The sequence below is a fragment of the Diadema antillarum genome, unplaced genomic scaffold (genome assembly GCF_040938485.1).
Source record: "Diadema antillarum isolate AM-2024a unplaced genomic scaffold, OU_Dant_1.0 seq00001553_RagTag, whole genome shotgun sequence".
NCBI classification, from domain to species: domain Eukaryota; kingdom Metazoa; phylum Echinodermata; class Echinoidea; order Diadematoida; family Diadematidae; genus Diadema; species Diadema antillarum.
The window spans coordinates 837,294-857,345 of NW_027272282.1; the positions used below are offsets into that span (position 1 = coordinate 837,294).

Sequence of the window (20,052 nt, forward strand, 5' to 3'; positions counted from 1 at the left end):
ATATATTAATCAGTTCATTTTGAATAATTCTACTATTTTACAGTTCAGAATCTATACATACACGATTTGTAATTTCCTCATTGAAATTAGCAAGGCTGCTGGACTATAGACAAAGGCAGATCACTGTATGATTTAATGTCACGATATATCAAACGTACGATTACAATTTTGAGAATTAGGTTTTGGAATTTCTCACAAAGTTGTTATGAGTATATACGGCTTTCTTTGTAAGTAGATTTATAACGTAAGTAGGGCCTAAGTAGGTACCAATTCATGAAAAATTTTGTACATCATCGAATAAACATGCCTTGTGCTGCGATTTTATAGGGAGAGAAGAGAGAGGGGGGAAATGTGACTTTAAAGGATTCTCTCTTCCTGGTATAGTCATAGGACAGGATGTAAGAGGGGGAAAAAAGGAGTGGATCAACCATGGACCTACACAGGTCCATAGATCAACCAACGAAATACCATGCGGAAATGCAAGATAACGATTTTTAGCAAGAAGACGCTCTATGGTTTTCACCCACTCTGAACCACAGGCATAAAATCCTGCTCGCTTTTTGATAGAAACACGCGAACTGAAAGGGATCCCTTAAACAAAAAGCACTGGACACAAGAACAAAAGCAACAACAACCAGCTGATAGACATTCATTTCGACAGTACTTGCAACTGATTGATAAATTCCCCTTCATCGACGTAAATGTATAATTTTTTTTCGCTTATCTTTTTGTTTCGTTTTACTGATTATTCTCTATAATTTATCCTATACGTTGAGTGTACACTGTACCACATTCTTTTTTTTTTGTACAGTGTATATCATACGGACTTGCTGAAAAACAGCCTAACGGCTGAGTGCAAGTATTTTAACCCGTGTTTAAATAAAACAAACAAACAAACAAACAAACAAACAAACAAACAAACAAACAAATCAACAGCACCATGTGTGGATTTGTGGAATTTATTGTGGTCTTTACCATGAGCAGCGAGAACCCTCGAGACTCCTGCTAAATTGGAAGTGGCCAAAGAGACTATACTGGTAAACTCGGGTACCATGCCACTTTCCACCTCATCATGCTAGATCGAATCTCATTCAAGAATGTATGCCCATACTTTTTTATTATGGCTACTAGTATACCATGTATATTCGGGCACTAATAACTGGTGTTTATTTACGTCCATGAAGAGCAATTGATAATGTCTGTCAGTTGCAATAAAAACAACTCAACGCATGAATCATTATTTGAATTCGACAGTAACGTCACACGTAAAAGGGGAGAGAGGTAGTTGAAACGGTGTCCATGTTATTCGGAACAAAGAAAAGTGAAGAAGATAAACACCTCACGGACACCAATAGCATACAGTACTTATATGAATATATACCATAATATCAGTTGTACAATGGAGAGCATTTTATGTCTCCCCCCCCCCTCCCCCCGATATCATCAAGCTAAAATCTTCCGCAAGGTGATTTTGAAGTGATAGCATCCCCATCAATGAGACTGACTGTCATGGGTATTATAACGTAGAGTTTCTGGTGTGAAAGAACATTGTCAGCACACGCATAGAAACTTTTCCTCTCTATCTTTTTTTTTTCTCATTTAAATTTCTCATGAGATGTTATCTGCTTCAACACTGCAGATTGTAATATTCATAGATCAAATAAAGAGTGAGAAAAGCACTCATACATTAATAAGTATAAACGAAGATTACTCTTTCTACCTCTCTTTCCATTATAATGATAATTGCGCGTCCCTCTTTATGGTTCCATGACATTGCTCCTGCGTCTATTGCTCCCATGAAGTATCTACCCCCTGAGCCAAACATAAAATCTACCTACAAACGTAACCCTAACCCTAATTCTAATCTCATATCAAACTAAAGCTAAAACCTTATCGCAACCCTAACTCTATAAGTCTACCCGAACACTACATGTATAAGTCCTTGGAGAAAATAAGACCGGATCAATAGTTGCAGGAGCAAATGTCGTGTCACCAAATTTCTGATACGACAAAATATCAACACCAAAAGGAAGTACAAATGTAAGCAAATTGAGAAATAAAGCATTTTTTTTTACCCCCTTCTTCAACTTTTAAAATATGTAAAGAAATATATTGACCATTGACGTGTAATATCTTTATGACGTACGCAGCTCCCAGGGCGGTTGGCTTTCGAGGGCTACACGTCATGACTGTAGTCTTACGTGTTATACCTTTCATCCAATCAGGACGCTTCGTTTCTTTGTCGTCCTTGAGCGCGCGCTGTGTACGAGTTTGTGAAGAATATGCCACCAGGAATATAAATGAGAGCGATACGGTACTTGAAAGTATATTATCAGCATGCTGTTAGTCGGACGAAGTCATACTGCTTCAAACGTCAACCACGAATTTGGAAAGGCAGGTCCAAGTGCAACGCAAGGATCAAGTTAGGAAAATAGTATATTCACTCGGGGTGCGAGGAGGACTGAGAGGAACGAGATTGTTGGTCGCTCAGAGAGACGAGGAGCTAAACTCCCTTTGCGTGATTCTCGTATCTTCTCTGGCTAGAAATTGGTGAGTATACCGAAAACTATTTACAATTTTTACTATGTTTAAAGCACACATTGTAATAGTTTGCCTATTTCCGTTCCTTTTTTTTTTTTTTTTTTTTGGTGGTGGTGGTGGTATAAACGTGTTTTACAGAGGGAAACAGAGTTAAAGGTATATTTGTAATCGACTTTATATTCATTCTTTATGGGGGAAGGGAGAGGGTTTTCCTTATCATTTTGATCTGGGAAACCTCTTGCAGGTTGTTGTTTTTTCTCCGAAATTCATTCATACAATATCATCCTTGATCACTAAGAACTATGATTGTATGTGTAGGCCTAAATGTACACCGTTTTCTATTCAGGTCATTAGATGTCAAATATACCTCTGAGGGCCCTGAATGTATACTGACAATTCTAATACGTAGGCCTATACTGTATATTCACTACGAATATTCTTTGCTCTCACAATCCTTGACTGCATCCAAGATTCTGATGTATCGGTTATAGTCAAGCCATCTTATCTTCGATTCCATGTTTCCAAGAAACGCACCATTTCATTTGTATCATCCATAAAGGGGTAGGGGCCTAATGACTTTCATTTACCTCTCGTAAGAACTTTAGTAGCTCAAAATACATTCATAATGCACAGGCCATACATTTTTCAATAATTCAGGATTGAAAAAAAAAAACCACCACCAACAACAACAACAACAACAAGAACAAAACAGCACTCTGTCGCTGAATTCTTTTCTACGCAAGTTGAAACTTTTTCTTTTTGAGTCCTTATTATGCCGAGGTATTGTTTCTGATTCATCAACGACAATTTCAAGTATCATCCCAAGATAATGAATTGAACGTTTTGTTCTGTTTTGTGATTAGCAAGCTCAATTTTTCAGCTGTTCATAGGGAATCACCAGCTATTCCGTGACACTTTCTTGCTCGTCTTTTCTCTTATTGCTCATTATCAGTTTGAAGGCATTTCAACATTTGCAATCATATAATGTTGCGTTTTTATGTGTGTGTGTGTGTGTGTGTGTGTGTGTGTGTGTGTGTGTGAGTGTGTGTGTTTACGCTTTTTTCTGTTCCGTCTGTTTTGTAATGTCTGTCCTGAATTACGTCTGCTTTTACTTTTGTAATTAAGAAAGTCAGTGTTTGCATAAATTGCGCGAGTTGTTCACTTGATATACACAGTTATCGTTTTTTAGTGGACCTCTCATTCTCTTTTCTCGGATATTATAGATAACGCTATCGGAAGTTTGGTTTTAAACTCTGTAGGCCTACTTATTTTCAATAAGTTGATTACTAATTACCTCAATCCTACATTCAACCAGGAAATAAGCACAATAAGGTAGAATATAAATCCCAGAAATGAAGTGTGTGTCGTCTAGGATAAGGTAAAATAAATCTGATAGAATAACTCTTCTTACCTAGATCAAACCTTGTTCGTCAGTAAACTTTCAGTCATTCTGTCCCAGTTGGTACAAAGCAGGGTTTAAAGATTGTTTTCAGTCTACAGGGTATCATGCGCCGGAAATCACACCTTATGCAGTTTTGAGACCTTCACCACGATGGTAGTGATGATTTGGTATAAATTCATATCAAATGACATGTTTAAATATCTTCAGTTTTTTTTTTATAATTTTGACTTTGATTATTTCTTTTACCGTGTTCTTATTTATCAATATACGACTCTATAAGAACCTTGTGAATACTGACTTTTTACTTCAGGCTATAATGATAACATGACATGATGCAAACGAAAGGAACAATCAAATCAAGTGGAATGGCCCTCTTTGATTTGAATTTACGCGTGAAAGTATTTTGAAAACAAAATTTACCAGAAAATTTGAACGTCCAGTGTTATAATTCTTACACTTTAACCCTGTATTTATTTTCTTTCCTTAATTTCAACCGGGAGCTTTATTCAGTCACTTAGACAATATTTCAGACTTACGTTTTATCAAGGGCAGGCGAACACTATTCTCTGCATGTATTGAAATTGAGAAAATTCACTTGACCTTAAATTTTGGAAAATAATATCGGCGTCAATTGAAAAATGAGAACATGGTGTTTGGTAATTATTGCATGTATGTCTTTTCAACACGCAGTGTTACCAATAGCCCTGTAGAAATATCGCTATACACTGATAAAATCGATAACTTTTTGACCGTCATTTTCACTCTTTATTTACAATCGATGTTGCTCAATTTGCTCTTTGCAATTTGCAGTTGCCCCCCCCCCCATCTATTTCTCTCTCATTCCGAACGCATTAATGTTTCCATTATGCTCTCATGCTTCCGAATATTCTTATTTTCTATACAAGACTCCAGAATAGAACATTCTATATGCCTATACAGGATCGAACTAAAACCCCAAATGCAAATCCAGTGTCGGTTTGATAATTTGTGCAGCATTTTTTTTTATCCCCTCACCCCCCCCCCCCTCCCCACACACACACAATACAAAATTATACGCTCCCACGCTCACGCATGCGCCAAGGCAAAAACTGATATCAATATTATACAGTGTATTGTATATATAGCCTCTATATCTTTTTCCATTCGTCAGTTGAGAACATTCCATTATTAAGGTGCCCCCCTTTTTTTGGGGGGGGGGGGGATTAGGTGACGGAGAAAGTACTTTCGGTTAAAGGTTTTGTAACGTCCATTTTATGAATGTCCATTGAACCTTGACCCCCAGTGGTCAAGGTAGTAGTTAACGTTCCTTTTCGTGGAAAATGCGAAGCACTCAGTGGTCCCCGTGGATGATTGTTGTTAGTAATATGGCATTCCGAACACAAATAATTTGGATACCGATACACACTGGCCGTAGTTTCATGGCCAATTTTGAGTTATATCTTGCTCAGTTGACGGGAAAATAAACAGACTGCAAATCGCCGACGGTCAGCAGCAAACACGGAGTCAATGTAATGTCTGGACACTTGTGATACAGGAATATTTCAGCCAAGAGATTGGTAGGCAGATATTGCAGCAGACTTTCCGTGCAAACGTGAGGGCATTTTTGGCACTTTTTTTTATTCTTGTTCCATATTCCATATTTCATGCAAGTTTTATATTCCATTTGATTTCAGAAACGAAACGAAATTGCACAAATGTATAAGGACATAATTAAGTGATGTGTAATGATGTTATAAGGAACCTACTAATAAGCAAAGCTTGTAGGATGTATAGGTTCCAATAATATAAGCGTTTAGTACTTGATGGTGTGAGCAAATTTACATCTATAATCTAAATCTGCACCACCACCTGCTATCACGAGGTTTGTTTGAATGAATGAATTTAACACAGAAAACATGAGAGACGAATTCTAAATGGACTTTTCTAATGTCTAAACTAATCTATTTTCTTTTTTTATAATGGTCCTAAGATCAATTTGTTTTATACTCTCATAAGTAATCATTAGTCGAAAGACTGTTTTCACGAGGACTTCTTTGATTACTGTGATAGAATGCCCTCAATGCAATCATCTTATCTTAGTTACCATAAGATAACAAAATAAAATATAAAAGACATTGCTTTGAATACAAATGAATATCACGTCATTTCTTCTTTCTTTCTTTCCTTTTTTGCAATTCAGTTATACTTTATTTCCATCCAGACAAAGGTAATACACGATATAAAGTATATATTTGACAAATTATCTATATAGTCTGCTGATGTTTATTATTTTATCAGAAGGTCCTCAACACGTCCTCTGTGTGCTACAATCTGAGAATTCAAGAAGAATGGAATTAAAAAAACACACCAATAATTATCATTTATTGTTCTGTGAACAGCTGCGCAGAAGAATAGAACAATGCTGCAAATTCTTGGCGTGGTCCTCCTTTTGGCGGTGTGCCTGATGGTGTGCGTGCGTCTACGGTACCCAACGATCATCAGTGACGCCAACTTCATTCTCACCCAACTGCGCAGACAGCACACCCTGTCACGGTACGCCAAGATGGCGATACCATTTACGATCGCCGATCGCTTTGAGGAGCACGCCGCTCAAACTCCCGAACGGACGATGCTCATCTTCGAGGACAAGACGTACAGCTATGACGACATCAACCGGAGAGCCAATAGGATTGCTCGGATGGCCCAACGCCTTGGGTTCAAACGAGGTGATAAGGTGAGGCGTATAGACATGAATATTAAAGCGAGAGAAAGAGAGTAGATTTTTTGAATAGATCAATAATCGCTCCTCAAACGAGATCGATAAGGTGGCAATGAGGGGAAAACTTTAATAAGACCTCGTGGTAGAAAAGATCACAAAAGTCATTTGAAATTTATCGAAACTGCAATAATACCTTTAACACGCCATTATAGTTAAAAGCCAAAGTCGAATATGAATATCAATTTTGGTTTCAAAACAAACATGTCAGAACAGCACGTTTGTATGTCAAGAAACGACCTATATCTCAGAAGCGTCTGACAAAATGATAATATTCATCACAGTTATAATAATCATGCCACCTTTTTATGGATCTTAAATTATTATATTGCTTTTGATGGCAGAATCAACATTTACATAATGTTCCTGGGTCAGTCACATTCCCGAGATCAGTTATGCAATGAAGAAGCACATACATGACAGCTTCGAGAACGGCTGTTTAACCAGGGAGGTGTTCCCACCTCCCTGGTTAAAGCAAAATGGAAAAGGCTTGTGCGGTCGAGCGATATAGACTTCTCTCAGTGGTCACGATTGTGCTTTTAAAAAAATGCATTCTTCTACCAACTGACACTTTAAAATCTTAGTATGACAGCGGTGAAGAGTGACCCCAATAAAATATTCGCAAGGTGCGTCTTAGGTCAAGGCTAATCGCATCGTTACACATCAATTTCAAATAGCTCATTCTTGTCAAATAGCATCCCTTTAGCTAAAACTATACAATCATTTGCAGCATGTATGCACGTGTTCCCGGGGTAGGATTCTAACCATTACCCTCTTTTCAAGAATATTTATAACCCTCTTTTATCACATTTGATTTTTTTTTTTCTATACGACGTCTGTTGGCATTGAGCAAAATTTTGGCGCGTGCGTTCAAGTGACGCGTGACCATGCATGCAGGTCAGTGCCACCAAGCGGCAACAAAGTGAAATCCAAACATAAATTGAAAATGGCATTTTTTTTTTTTTTTTTATTGAACGGCTGCTGCGTATACATCCAGTACCATAAAACCAGGTATAGGCCTATTAGTATCCGGAAACGTTTTGCACCATGTAATGATTCGGATATTATGTTTAGGACACATGATGATAGCGTCATGTAGCTTTGCACGTTTTCATTTCAAAGAGAAAAAGGCGCGATGATGATAATGCCAGACGTTTCTAGGAAAGGGAAAGTGATGACTGCCTTTCTTTAAGGCTATTAAAAAATGGTATTTACCGCGGCTTATCAGAGGTTACGTCTTTTTGTGATATTAATGATGAATTGCCACCTTTGCAATAAAAGCACGTCATGGATGTTCACGATTGGAAGAACCGTAATCTCATTGATTTCTTGATTTATTTCTGCACAATCATATCAATCGTTATCAACTTTTATGTATCAATTTTTTAAATTTTCATTCTACGTATCTATTATCATGAATCTATCTTTTCATCTTTCTTATTATATCTATCTATCTATTGTAATAATGCGGAGAAATTGGGAGGATTAGGAGGGGGAAAAAAGCAAACAAACAATAAATATTCGAATCTTGCAGGCAGGCAGATTTTTATCAAACATGTCCACATGCTATTCCATTGAAGAACTGTTGACGATCATTCCTTTTACGTGAAGGAGAAAGGATTGGAGTTTTTGACCTTTGATTGACGTTCTTGTTTTGTTTTGTTTTTTGTTTTGCTTTTCTTTTTCTCACGTGCCCCTCGACAGGTCGCACTTTTCGTTGGCAACGAACCAGCGTTCATCTGGACTCTACTGGGATTCTGCAAGCTGGGGGTCACCTGCGCTCTGCTCAACGTGAACCTCCGATCCAAGTCGCTCCTCCACTGCTTCGAGATCAGCGGGGCATCGACCCTCGTCACCTCGTCAGGTAAGGATGCCTGGACCAGTGGTTTGTGTCCTCTTATCTCTTGTATCTTTGTTTTATGTCTGCCAATTATTCCCTTGACGGTCCTTGCAAATCGCCTCTGAAAAGCAATTTTTATAGAATGTATATGATTGAGGAATTTCATGGCTACGATTTTACATATTCCATAGCTTCTTTGGATATCGCGACCAAAACCAATGTCGTTTGTCGCGAACAAAAGAACAGTAACTTAAATTGTTAGTAATTGCCGTATATTCTGACTTTGGGTAAAACAAGAATTCAGCCCATTCTGAGTGCACCGAAAAGCCACCGACTTTATTCGATCCGACCAACTTTTTCAAAATCATAAACACTTACTAAAGCAACCAGAATAGATAGACCCTGCTTTGAAAGCAGAAAGCTGCGGGTTGCAAGTCGAAATCCAGGATCGCGTCGCATCGTGTGCATTTATAGCCTCGCGACACTATAATTCCACGAAGTTCATCTAGGAGTCATTTGCGAGTTCAGAATAATTCTACACACTCCATCGAGGCCATTACTACAGGAGCATGATTAATTGTTAGTTATAAATACCATCTCAGCGTAAAAGATAATATTATACAAAGGGGGGGGGGGGCTTGAGCATCTCAGGGGTAAAGCGAAGAACGTGCATGTAGCCCTTTGCCCCATGGCGGTCATAGATCGCATAGTTGGCGTTGCACACGTGTGTAAGCCACGGGCATGTTACTGCGGAGTTGATTCTGCGTCTCTATGGTGAATCACTAAGGATGATGAAAATGATGAATTTAACAATCATAACAATGCTCCGGCGCGCATGAATCTTGGCAAGTTGCATCAGGGACTGGTCGTGAAGATGAGTTTCTTCGTAGTAGTAGCCTCGTGACTGAGCATGTGCATTAGCAAAGTTTGGCAATGAAGCGGTCACATGGGATAAATTACTCATTCCTCGAGCCCCAACCCCCGCATCATTGCTTTCACGAAGAAGCATTGTGTGATTGGGGGGATGATTATATTCGAATGCTTATTGCAAATCACTAACTTTTTGTTTCTATAAAGGCCATCTCGCCGATAGTACTGAAAGCCAAACGAGCCCTCTCCCTCTAGTGTAGTGGCTCGACTCAGTCTCGGGTAATGACCCCCTGCTCGCTTCTCTTACAATAGATATATTTTGAGACAGCCTTTGGCAGAGACTAACATTCTTTCATTGATACAATCCCAAGAAAGATAAAACTGGTATTAAAGTAATATAAAGAATGGCTGCTGAGTTCGATTCCACGGATGGAGATGTATAACTGCTTTCATAGTGTTTATATTGGCGTATTTCTGTTATATCATTGTTGAACATATTGTATATTTTCATTATATCACATTCAGAATAATTTTATTTATATTCGTGATTATGTTTATTTGTGTGTAGAAGAGTCTGAGAGCAATTTTTGTGTATATTTTAATACATGTCAAAATAAAGAAATCTATGTAAGCTATAGATGTATCTGTCTAATATGTTTATCCCTTCTGACGGAGGGCTGTTTAAAGGTACAGTTTACCTTTGGGAGCAGTAACTTAAAAAATGTTCAAGATATCACATATTGATGCATAATGTGGTAGGTCAGTTGTATCACAAAACATCCTACCATGGTGTAAAAATTTTGCAATAAAGCCTAAAACATAAGGAGATATCACTATTTTTCTCAATAAACCGTAACCGTAGACGGTTTAGTCGAGAAACATTTTTTTAAAAACAATTGTTCACATTTTGTATATATATCTAACAATACTTATAATAATTATACTGATTATAATAATAATTATACTGATTCAAATTTTTACATTGGTTCTTTCTATCCCAAACTCACATTCTAGAACTGTTTTACTATTTTGAAGCACTAATGCTGGGTTTTTGTTTTATCAGCAAATGGTAAATTATGCCTTTAACGCTTGTATATAGGGCAGTATTCAAGCATATACCCTTTCTGAATTTAAATGTTGTGATGATCAATCCAAAACTAATTGGTACCGAATCGAGTGTCTGCGCCTTGTGTTTTGGGCATCGCCCAACTCTGGCGGTGCGCCAGCAACGTGCATGGTGCGCTCCCCGTGGGGGTATATCTCTGTATAACGATGTCAAGAAATGCTTTCATAACTACCCGCGGGAGCAGTGTAATAGTTTAAAAAGTGATGAGCAATAAAACAAGTAGCAGTCATCATGTATCACTCGCAATTTATGCAATAAATCTTTTTTCGGTATAAGAAAAGATCAACGACAAAAATTTACACCGATATAAACACAGTCGATCCCCGTGGAGTCACAAAGCATAGTTGTTTGGTATCGCGATGAAAGGCGCATGGAAAGTGGCTCTGAGAACTCACTCCTATAGGTATACATAAACGCACACTCACACTCATCCCCCAACACACACACACACACACACACACACACACACACACACGCAACACGGACACACCCACTTTCATTATCGCAAAGAAAAATTATAACAAGTCACTGATGCCATAAAAATCATCTTAATTCCCCAGTTGCAGAGGATATATTATATACCTCATAATATATAGATTCCTCTCATCTGATTGGTTAAAAGTGGAGTCATGAAAATAGCTGTGCCCCATTTTTGATAGAAATGACGTCATGATTTACTGTGCCCGGGGCATAGAATCAACTGTGCCCTGTAAATAGGTTTGGAGACAGTCGCAACCCCGTAATACGCACTAATGATACGACCGCCGCGTTGTCAATCAGCGTTGATTACGAGTGCTGTAAAAGAGACTAGAATCTATATTTTCGGTATCTATATTTCGGAATCTATATTTTCGGTATATAAAACAAATAATGACAGCTTGATATTCGGGGCACAGTTAAAATCATGTAGGCCCTCGGTGATGTGAAAACCATAACTATGCCCTCAGCTTCGCTTCGGGCATATATATGGTTTTCACATCACCTTGGGCCCATAATTTTAACTGTGCCCCTATTTTGTATACTGGTATATGCGTTGGGATTCATAATAACGTGCTCTCGTTGTGTGTGTTGTGTGTGTATGTGTGCGTGTGTGTGTTTTCTGTTTGTTTGTCTCTTCACTATGCATATTGTACCACGATAAACTTCTGATCGTCTGAACAATAGGTCTTACTTCTGTTATAGATAGGGGAGTTTTGATCGAAGTCTTCACGGTATATTACATTATACACCTGTATTGAAACATTAACTATAAACCATGCACCTAACCGCAACAGGTCAGGGCATATTGCATCATCCGATCTAAACAGAAAAGGTTTTATGGGAACAAAGGAAGATTGGACGATTATCTTCATTTTCCATTTAAAAAAATCTAAATTGGGACTTATTGTTTGAATTCTACAGTTAATACGCTAATGCCAAAATTGATCAAGTCTCATGAAAGTTGATGGAAGGGCATAGAAAAAGAGATATCTTGGTAAAGTCTGAAATTATTGAGTCAAACTCCTCTATTGTACTCTTTCTCAATATCGTAATTATATCGCAGGAGATGGGTCATCGAAACACGTCGATGACATCCGACCCGAGTTGAAGCAGAGGTCTGTATCCGTCTGGACCTTGGATCCGGGGTTTCCCCTGCCGTCCGAAATCACCGATGACGACACCAATTTACCACGTGACGTCAGAAGTGGCCTCAACATACGAGACGCGTTCGCGTACATCTACACCTCGGGAACGACTGGTAAGTGACGGGGAGGAAATATTGTTGATTTTGATGATTCGGCCGGTTAAACTATCACATTGTTATATTTTCAAAAGTTATTTGTCATTAATACGACACTGCAGGAGCCAAAATGCTTCCTTCCGGTCAGTTTTAATGATTACATATCTGCGTTTTAGCAGAAATGGGACAGTAAGTTAGTATAAGCAGGGAGGTGACGTTTTTTGCTTTGTTTTGTTTGGTTATTTGCTTTTGTTTGGTTGTTTGTTTGTTTGTTTGTTTTTTAGGTTTGTGTGTGAATTGTCGCATGTAAAAATGAGAAATAGGAAAAAGAAAGGCTATATTGCTTACTAGTACTTTGTTGTTCGTTTCTTCTTCCAGGCTTACCCAAGGCTACTCGACTCACGCACTACAAACTACTCGCCGGTGGATTTATGCTCAATTCCTTCCAGATGACATGTGATGACGTCATGTACATCACGCTTCCGCTATACCACATCTCGGCTCTCTTCATCGGGCTCAGCAACGTCATCAACAACGGTGCGTACACGGACACGACTTCGACAACACGATAGACAATTTAACGTATTGATGACATACTTTAAAGGGAGCGTATAATTTTGGTTGAGACCTAACTTTAGGGGGGGTTGTGTGTGTGTGAGATAACGAGAAACCTCTCATGAAATATGAAAGAGCATGTCATTCCAAGAGGGATTCAACGTTTATTTGATGAAAATTGGATTCAAAATGGCTGAGATATCTAAATAAGAGCTTTGTTTTTGGATGTCTCAGCAATTTCAAACCAGATTTTCATCTAATAAACTTTGAATTCCACTTAAAATTGTATGCTCTGTACTATTAATTCATAAGTGGTTTCTTAATATCTCACAAAAAGTTAAAAGCCAAAGTCTCGTCTTCACCAATACTATACAATCCCTTTAAGCTCTGATGGTGACGGGGTTCCAACGGGGTCATCCCACGAGACCGACACCCACGAGTCATACAGCCCACAAGTTCGACATTGAAAACAGCTCCATGAGTCATACAGCCCATGAGTTCGACACTAGGCAAATAAAGCGCATGAGTTCGACACTAGGTAAAAACAGCCCACGAGTTCGACAGATACAGCACGGGGCTAAATGTGTCGGTCTCGTTGGCCTTGTTTTCTTAGTGTTGAACTCATGGGCTGTATAACTCGTGAATTGTAACTCGTAGGCTGTATGACTCATGGGCTGTATAACTCGTGGGCTGTATGACTCGTGGGTGTCGGTCTCGTGACGTGCACCCGTTCCAACAACCACAAATCACCATGAAAGCTGTCTGTGTCTGCATGGTGATTATTTGCCAGTAATATACTGGAAACCCGGATTACAAATTAAACAAGTAACTTTCTATCGCCTTCAGCACCCAATCAGATAGTCCTGTCGAAATGAATTCTGTTGACCATTTTCTCTCTTTTTTTTAACAGTTTTCAGCTTGACATTGTTTCTGATATTGTCACATTCTCTGACGTCATTGTGATTAATATGGTCTTAATGGGGGTGGGGAGGAGGTACTTGCAGAATTTAATGCAGGCACCTTATAGCTTCTTTCTTTCCATTTTATAGACGTAGAGACACTGCGGTCGGAGACTGTCAGTATCGGCATCTACTTCTACTGTTTGCTCATTATACTACTAAACTATGAATCGCAACTTTTGCGAAAGAAGCGAATTAAGATCTTTTTTTTTAAAGTAAGTGAACATAATACAACTTTATATCTCATGCGAAATGTAAAATTGACTTCATTTTATGACATGTGACGGTTTCTTACAGGAGCTACATGCGTGCTGCGCCGGAAGTTCTCGGCGTCGAAATTTTGGATCGACTGTCGTAAGCACAACGTCACCATGTTTATGTATATCGGTGAACTGTTTCGTTACCTCATCGCTCAACCAAAGGTGAGTTTACCTCTAAGTTTTGAGATCCTTCAACGTTCAAACATTTCGTAAGACATTCATATCTCGATGAAAACATAATCAATCGTTGCGTGGAATACATATTCACTAACCACTCAGCATAAACATATTTATAGAATCCCTTATGCCTTTCATAATTCTTTGAAATAAAAGCACTATCATTTTTTTTTCTTTATCAGCAGCAATCAGTGATTCAATTTGATTCTTTCTGGTTATCCACAGATTCGTGTGCCTATTACATTAAACAGGTGTGCTATTTAATATTATTTGCTGGGCTCGACACTTTGAAAATTTGGTGGCCCAAAAAAGAAATGTAGACTACTAAGTGACCCGAAATAAAAGAAATATAAAGAATTCATTTTGAACTTTAGATGCCCGATCGGACCAACAATTAGCCTTTTGAATTGTTCGCATCAATTTTCAATGGCCCCGGACCACCGTTAATGTTGAGACTTGTTATAGGCAAAATGTGCTTGAAATATAATATGTCTGTTCCTGTGACCTGTGTCACGTACGCCATCACCACCAAACAACTGTATAATAGTAATCATCATTGTCATAAAAATTACTAACATCATCAGTTTCATCATAACCATTGGCAGCGTCCAACAAGACCACTATATACGTCACTATCAATAGCTAATCATCACCATTAACCCGTTCCATACGGGAACCTGGTGGCCTGTGCATTAAGTCTGTGGGGATTTCAGAATTCAGTATGGAATGGTCAACAAAGTCAACTCTTAAAGATGTGACTCTGTCATACTCAATACCGTTTACTTCCTGTCCATCACAGACGGACAAGGACCGCGTCAACAACGTGCGGCTCGCCATCGGCAATGGGCTCGGCGCCGACATCTGGCAGGAGGTGTGCGACCGCTTCGACATCGATCGCATCGTCGAGCTCTACGGCGCCACCGAAGCCAACTTCGGTCTCATGAACGTCGACAACACAGTGGGCTCAGTCGGACGTTGGTCGCCACTTCTTCAGGTACAATACCTATGACTTTCACTTTTTTTTCTTTTTTTTCTACTTATCATTTCTTTGGGAGGCAGATATTGGCAGAGCATAACCATGCATGGCGCTTTATGATATACTGCAACAGAGGTTTATCACATGCAGAGCAAACATAATACCAGCTCGTTTCCTGCAGTATTTAACCTCGTGCATAAAACGTAAGTTTGAATGCAGGCTTCGTTGGATGTATTTATAAGGAAGCTATGAAAGCCTCCCTATTTATAGGGAGGCTTTCGTTGTGTATAAGATGAGAACCCAGGGTAAATATGTACCCACCCACATTGGTTTTGTCTTTTCATGATCTTGAGCGCATAAAAGGGAGACTGAAAATTATGCATTGTATGATGAATGTGTTACCGTTGTATTATCAAGAATCATCCCATTTCCGTATTGAGAAAATGATGCCCTGTACCTCCAATGAAATATTTTATATGTTACAATGTATACTTAAAAGTTCCAGTACATTAGTTCTGCCAAAGAAAGTCTGCTATGAGAGTAGCTTGGTTCTCTTCAAGGACAATTACGTATACTCTAACACATTAAATACGAAATTGAAATGACTTTGAATTAGCACAGAGTTGTTAAACTTAACTCGGGTTATACGTTCTTACAAAGTATGCATTATTTCCTTTTCTGTATACAGTATTTTGTATTAGGGTACGATACTCAACTTTGTGTTATACGTTCGGCAATTTCACAGTCCGAGTAGTAATTTTGAAATGTCCATTTTGTATATACGAGTGATGACAAATTGTGACGATCTATATACTATTTGTTTGTTTGTATGTATGTTTGTTTGGGGGTCGAGTGGTTTTCCAAGAAGATATATAATTGGCGACTATTATACAGTATGATAGGTCTCTAGTTTTTACATTTCAATTTGGAAAAAGGATTTGGAGTCACTTACGGTGGAAATTGTTTTGACAGCAACAAACCTAACTGAGGGCACATGCATTGTGTAGAATCGGAAGTTATGCATATTTTTATCGTTTGCATGACTCTCTAATTATTTTGTAGGCGATATGCAAGATTGAGTTGATCCAGTACGATTATGAGACGTCTCAGCCAATCAGAGACGAGCAAGGGAGGTGCATACCAGTGGCGCCAGGTAGGTAGAGGGACTTTTTTTGACGTCACAGCCTTCTACACACGAGACAAACTCAGTACACACAGAATGTCAAACCAAAACTATGAACACGCTCATTTTCATTGAATGCGTATTTATTCGCATCCCGTTTCAATCGAAGTTAAACACACACACACACACACTCACACACACACACGATACCATGAAATACTGCGAACAATGTAACCTTGGTCGTTATTTTCTCGTCTGCTTTTTATATAAACTGCTTTTAAATTCAAAGTCTCTCAGAATATTCCTGAAATAGAAGCGAATATGCGACGGATAGAATTTTGTGCAATCATAATTATATCCGGTACACATAAAAAGAGGCTCTTATACCTATTTTTTGTGTGTCTTAAACGTATCTAAATCTCAATTGAATATTGCCACATGAAGATAGTGAGAACTCTGTAGGCCTAATGATGGCTTTAATCTATATTTCACACTGATCGATTTTGTAGAATTGCGTCAGCTTTTTTAACGTCAATCTTTCTAACTTTTAATCGTTTTATATACCTTTTGACATTGTGTGTGTGTTTTAGGTGAGACGGGACTCTTGATATGCCCGATCAACCGGATATTCCCACTCGAGGGTTACGTGGGTTCCAAGGCCCTGACCGAGACAAAGCTAGTCAGGAACGTGCGGCGAGATGGCGACGTCTTCTTCAACACCGGAGATCTCTTCGTGCGAGACGCGAACTTCAACCTGTTCTTCAAGGATCGTATTGGTGACACCTTTAGGTAGGCGTTAATGTGAGGAATGCACGCGCCGAGTGTGAGCGCGTTTCGTTGCGATCGCATAGATCGGCACTTTTTGTAATATAAGAACGTAAAATGACGTAATTGGGTTTGTCCGTTGTTCGACGTTTTATTCATTTACCAATTTACTTATTTGATTTATTGATTCATTCACGTATTCACCCAATCAAGTTCTGTTGATAAACTGGATAAAAGACTTAAAAGTATGAGGCAGCCCTCTACAAAGCCCTCCATTACATAAAAACACAAAAAAGTACAAGATGCATGATTAGAACCATCATTATGTGCAGAAGCAGCCAAGTTGCTTGATTTCCAAACACGAGGCAACATTTAATTCATAAAATATTTTCAGTGAACATATATTTTGAAAATATATTGAATAATTATACACTCGATGATGTCAACGTTGTCTTGCAGGTGGAAAGGTGAAAACGTGGCGACCACTGAAGTGGCTCAAACCCTGAACGAACTACCAGAAATTCTGGAGGCGAGTGTGTATGGCGTCACCGTACCGGGTAAGCCAGCGCAAATTATTATTATTATTTTTTTTCATATTAGTCCCATAATCTTGATAAATTCAAGTCATACTACAGTAGTTGAAAGCTTAATTTTGCATTAAATCATTTTATCGCAGTACTCAAACACTAGTGTAATTTGCATTTTAACAGCAACAAATTCAAACAAAATTGCTGCTATAAAATGCATATTCCTGAGGGCGCTATCATGTCTGAATAACAGTCAGAGTAGCTAAGAACGGACAATCCGTAATGTAATTTTGGTAGTTTATCCATTAAAAAAAAAAATGTATGCTTCGTCATGGTTTATGCCTTCGTTAGGCATTTTCACAATTCAAGACTTCTCAGATGTTATTCTTGTCATTTCAATACTAAATGCAGGGCATTATGGGAAGGCAGGGATGACCGCCATAGCCCTCAAAGATGGCGAAGTCTTCAATCCCCGCGCCACATACAAACATGTGACATCCAGCCTACCAAACTACGCTTGTCCGCGATTCGTGCGCGTTTCGGCACGGCTGGAACATACGGCCACATTCAAACAGAAGAAGACGCAATTGGTGCAAGAAGGCTTCAACGTTCAAGTCGTCAGCGATCCCGTTTTTATGTGTGACCAGAACGCACAAACTTACGTGCGCGTAGACGAGCAAATTTACGCAAATATTCTGAATGGAAATATACGGCTTTAGGATGTATTTAACAATACATGACCTAAAGAGCTGTGGCTTCTTCCTCTGACGTATTACATAGTTAAATGAAGGATGCAGACAAAAGATTGATAAGATCTGACGTTGTGACGTTGCGACTGAAACGAGACTATGTCAGAACAAGGAGTGACATCAAGTATGGGTGGCCTCCTGTCTTCATTACACCTGCATTCTATTGGTAATGGTACAATATTTTTTTTTTTTAATAAACCAATGATGTTATGGCACCTAGCCAAATGATTGGCTTAGAGCTATCACATGACCAATCTTTTATATTGCCTAGCTGGAGGTCTCAATTTACTTAAAGTTGTCTTTTCACCGGGCAGTAGTGTACTAATGAACGGTACCACCGCTCATCTGGGGCCTGTCTTATAAAGACTTGCGATAGAAATCAATCACAAGTTTTGTGTGTGCTGCAATGCAAGTTGCGATTGATTTGGGGATTTGTGATTGATTTGAAGGCTTTATAAGACGGGGCCCTGCGCTCAGCTGTGTTGATGAGACTTCTGTACAACATGTATGAATGCATTGCAATTGTTTGTACAGTACTCGCGGTTCAGTGAGCTTGCATGGAGCTGGTGCTGGCCGATTGGTGGGAATCTTGCAAAAATGGCTGCCGTGGACTTTAATTCATGTCACCATTTTATAAAACAAATAATGCACATTACTTGGTCAGACATTAGTAAAATTATCCACCCTCCGCAACTTTTGAATAGTCCAAACCTGAAACCTTTAAATATACATCTGTAGTCCAGTAGAGTATTCATAAGTTACTATTCTCGTAATGCATATAGTTTCGGTGAAAAAGAAAATATATGCTTTGTGTCAAATATCTTATCATTATGTACTTTGATGGCAAGCAATACTTCCTTAAGTGTGTTATTCTATATTTACATGTACATTTTAAATAGATCCATATACATGCCTATATACCTCAAATGATTGCATGATAACTTTATGACAGCACACAGAATATGTTTCTACGGTAAAAGGAACTTGAAATGTGGTGTTGGCACGCTGTTGTATTTTCTCATGTTTTATGCTGCTGACCAAAGACAATTGGCAATCCATATTTTTGTGTATCGTTAAATCTTGCTGATCAATATTTATTGCTATATGCTTGCATTTTTTTAAGTGAATGGTATATTTCACTGTAAATGTCCTGCTGCGTTTTAATGCAATACGTAGTAACAACTCAGTACCAAGGGTTATTTTGCTTAATGTATTCATATGTGTTCTATATTTCAAGCACATTAGTTTTAAAATTTCCAGGCAGAAACTCTCATTATGTTCCAGTGAGTGCAGTAAAGTCAATATAGCAAACGTATTCACAGGAAAAATTAATGTCAGATCGAGATTCTGTTAAAACCAGGGCTGCAAAAAGTGAAATACACAGAAGTTGTTACAACAACTTCTGGACTAGTAAAGCAGAGTCAAGGATCTTTCTTTTCAGTGTTGTGTATTATAAGTCTATTGTAAATGTTGTACATGTACTAGCTTTCTGTAATAATAGCCATGATATGAGTGTACGATGGCTTTCTCTTCTCAAGGTATCCTAGCTGCATTTGTGGATGTTTTGCACATCAATTTCCATGAAAATGAAATATTGTATGTAACATGTGGTAGTATGTAGTAAACAGTGTTGTATTTGACATTTTGGCACATGTTGTCAGGAAAGCTGAATGTGAATTAACTGCACAGAATGGCCCGAATTCACGA

General features: G+C 38.5%; 1 protein-coding gene across 1 annotated transcript; it reads left to right on the forward strand.

Moving 5' to 3' along the window:
- The first annotated feature begins 6,341 nt into the window (after positions 1-6,341).
- On the forward strand, positions 6,342-18,315 carry LOC139710693 (long-chain fatty acid transport protein 2-like). The gene is made up of 10 exons (XM_071622613.1): positions 6,342-6,656; positions 8,403-8,562; positions 12,078-12,272; positions 12,633-12,791; positions 14,066-14,190; positions 15,005-15,199; positions 16,244-16,334; positions 16,895-17,093; positions 17,529-17,626; positions 18,008-18,315. Exons 1-10 carry the CDS (start codon positions 6,342-6,344, stop codon positions 18,313-18,315), a joined length of 1,845 nt encoding a protein of 614 aa, XP_071478714.1.
- Positions 18,316-20,052: the final 1,737 nt, after the last annotated feature.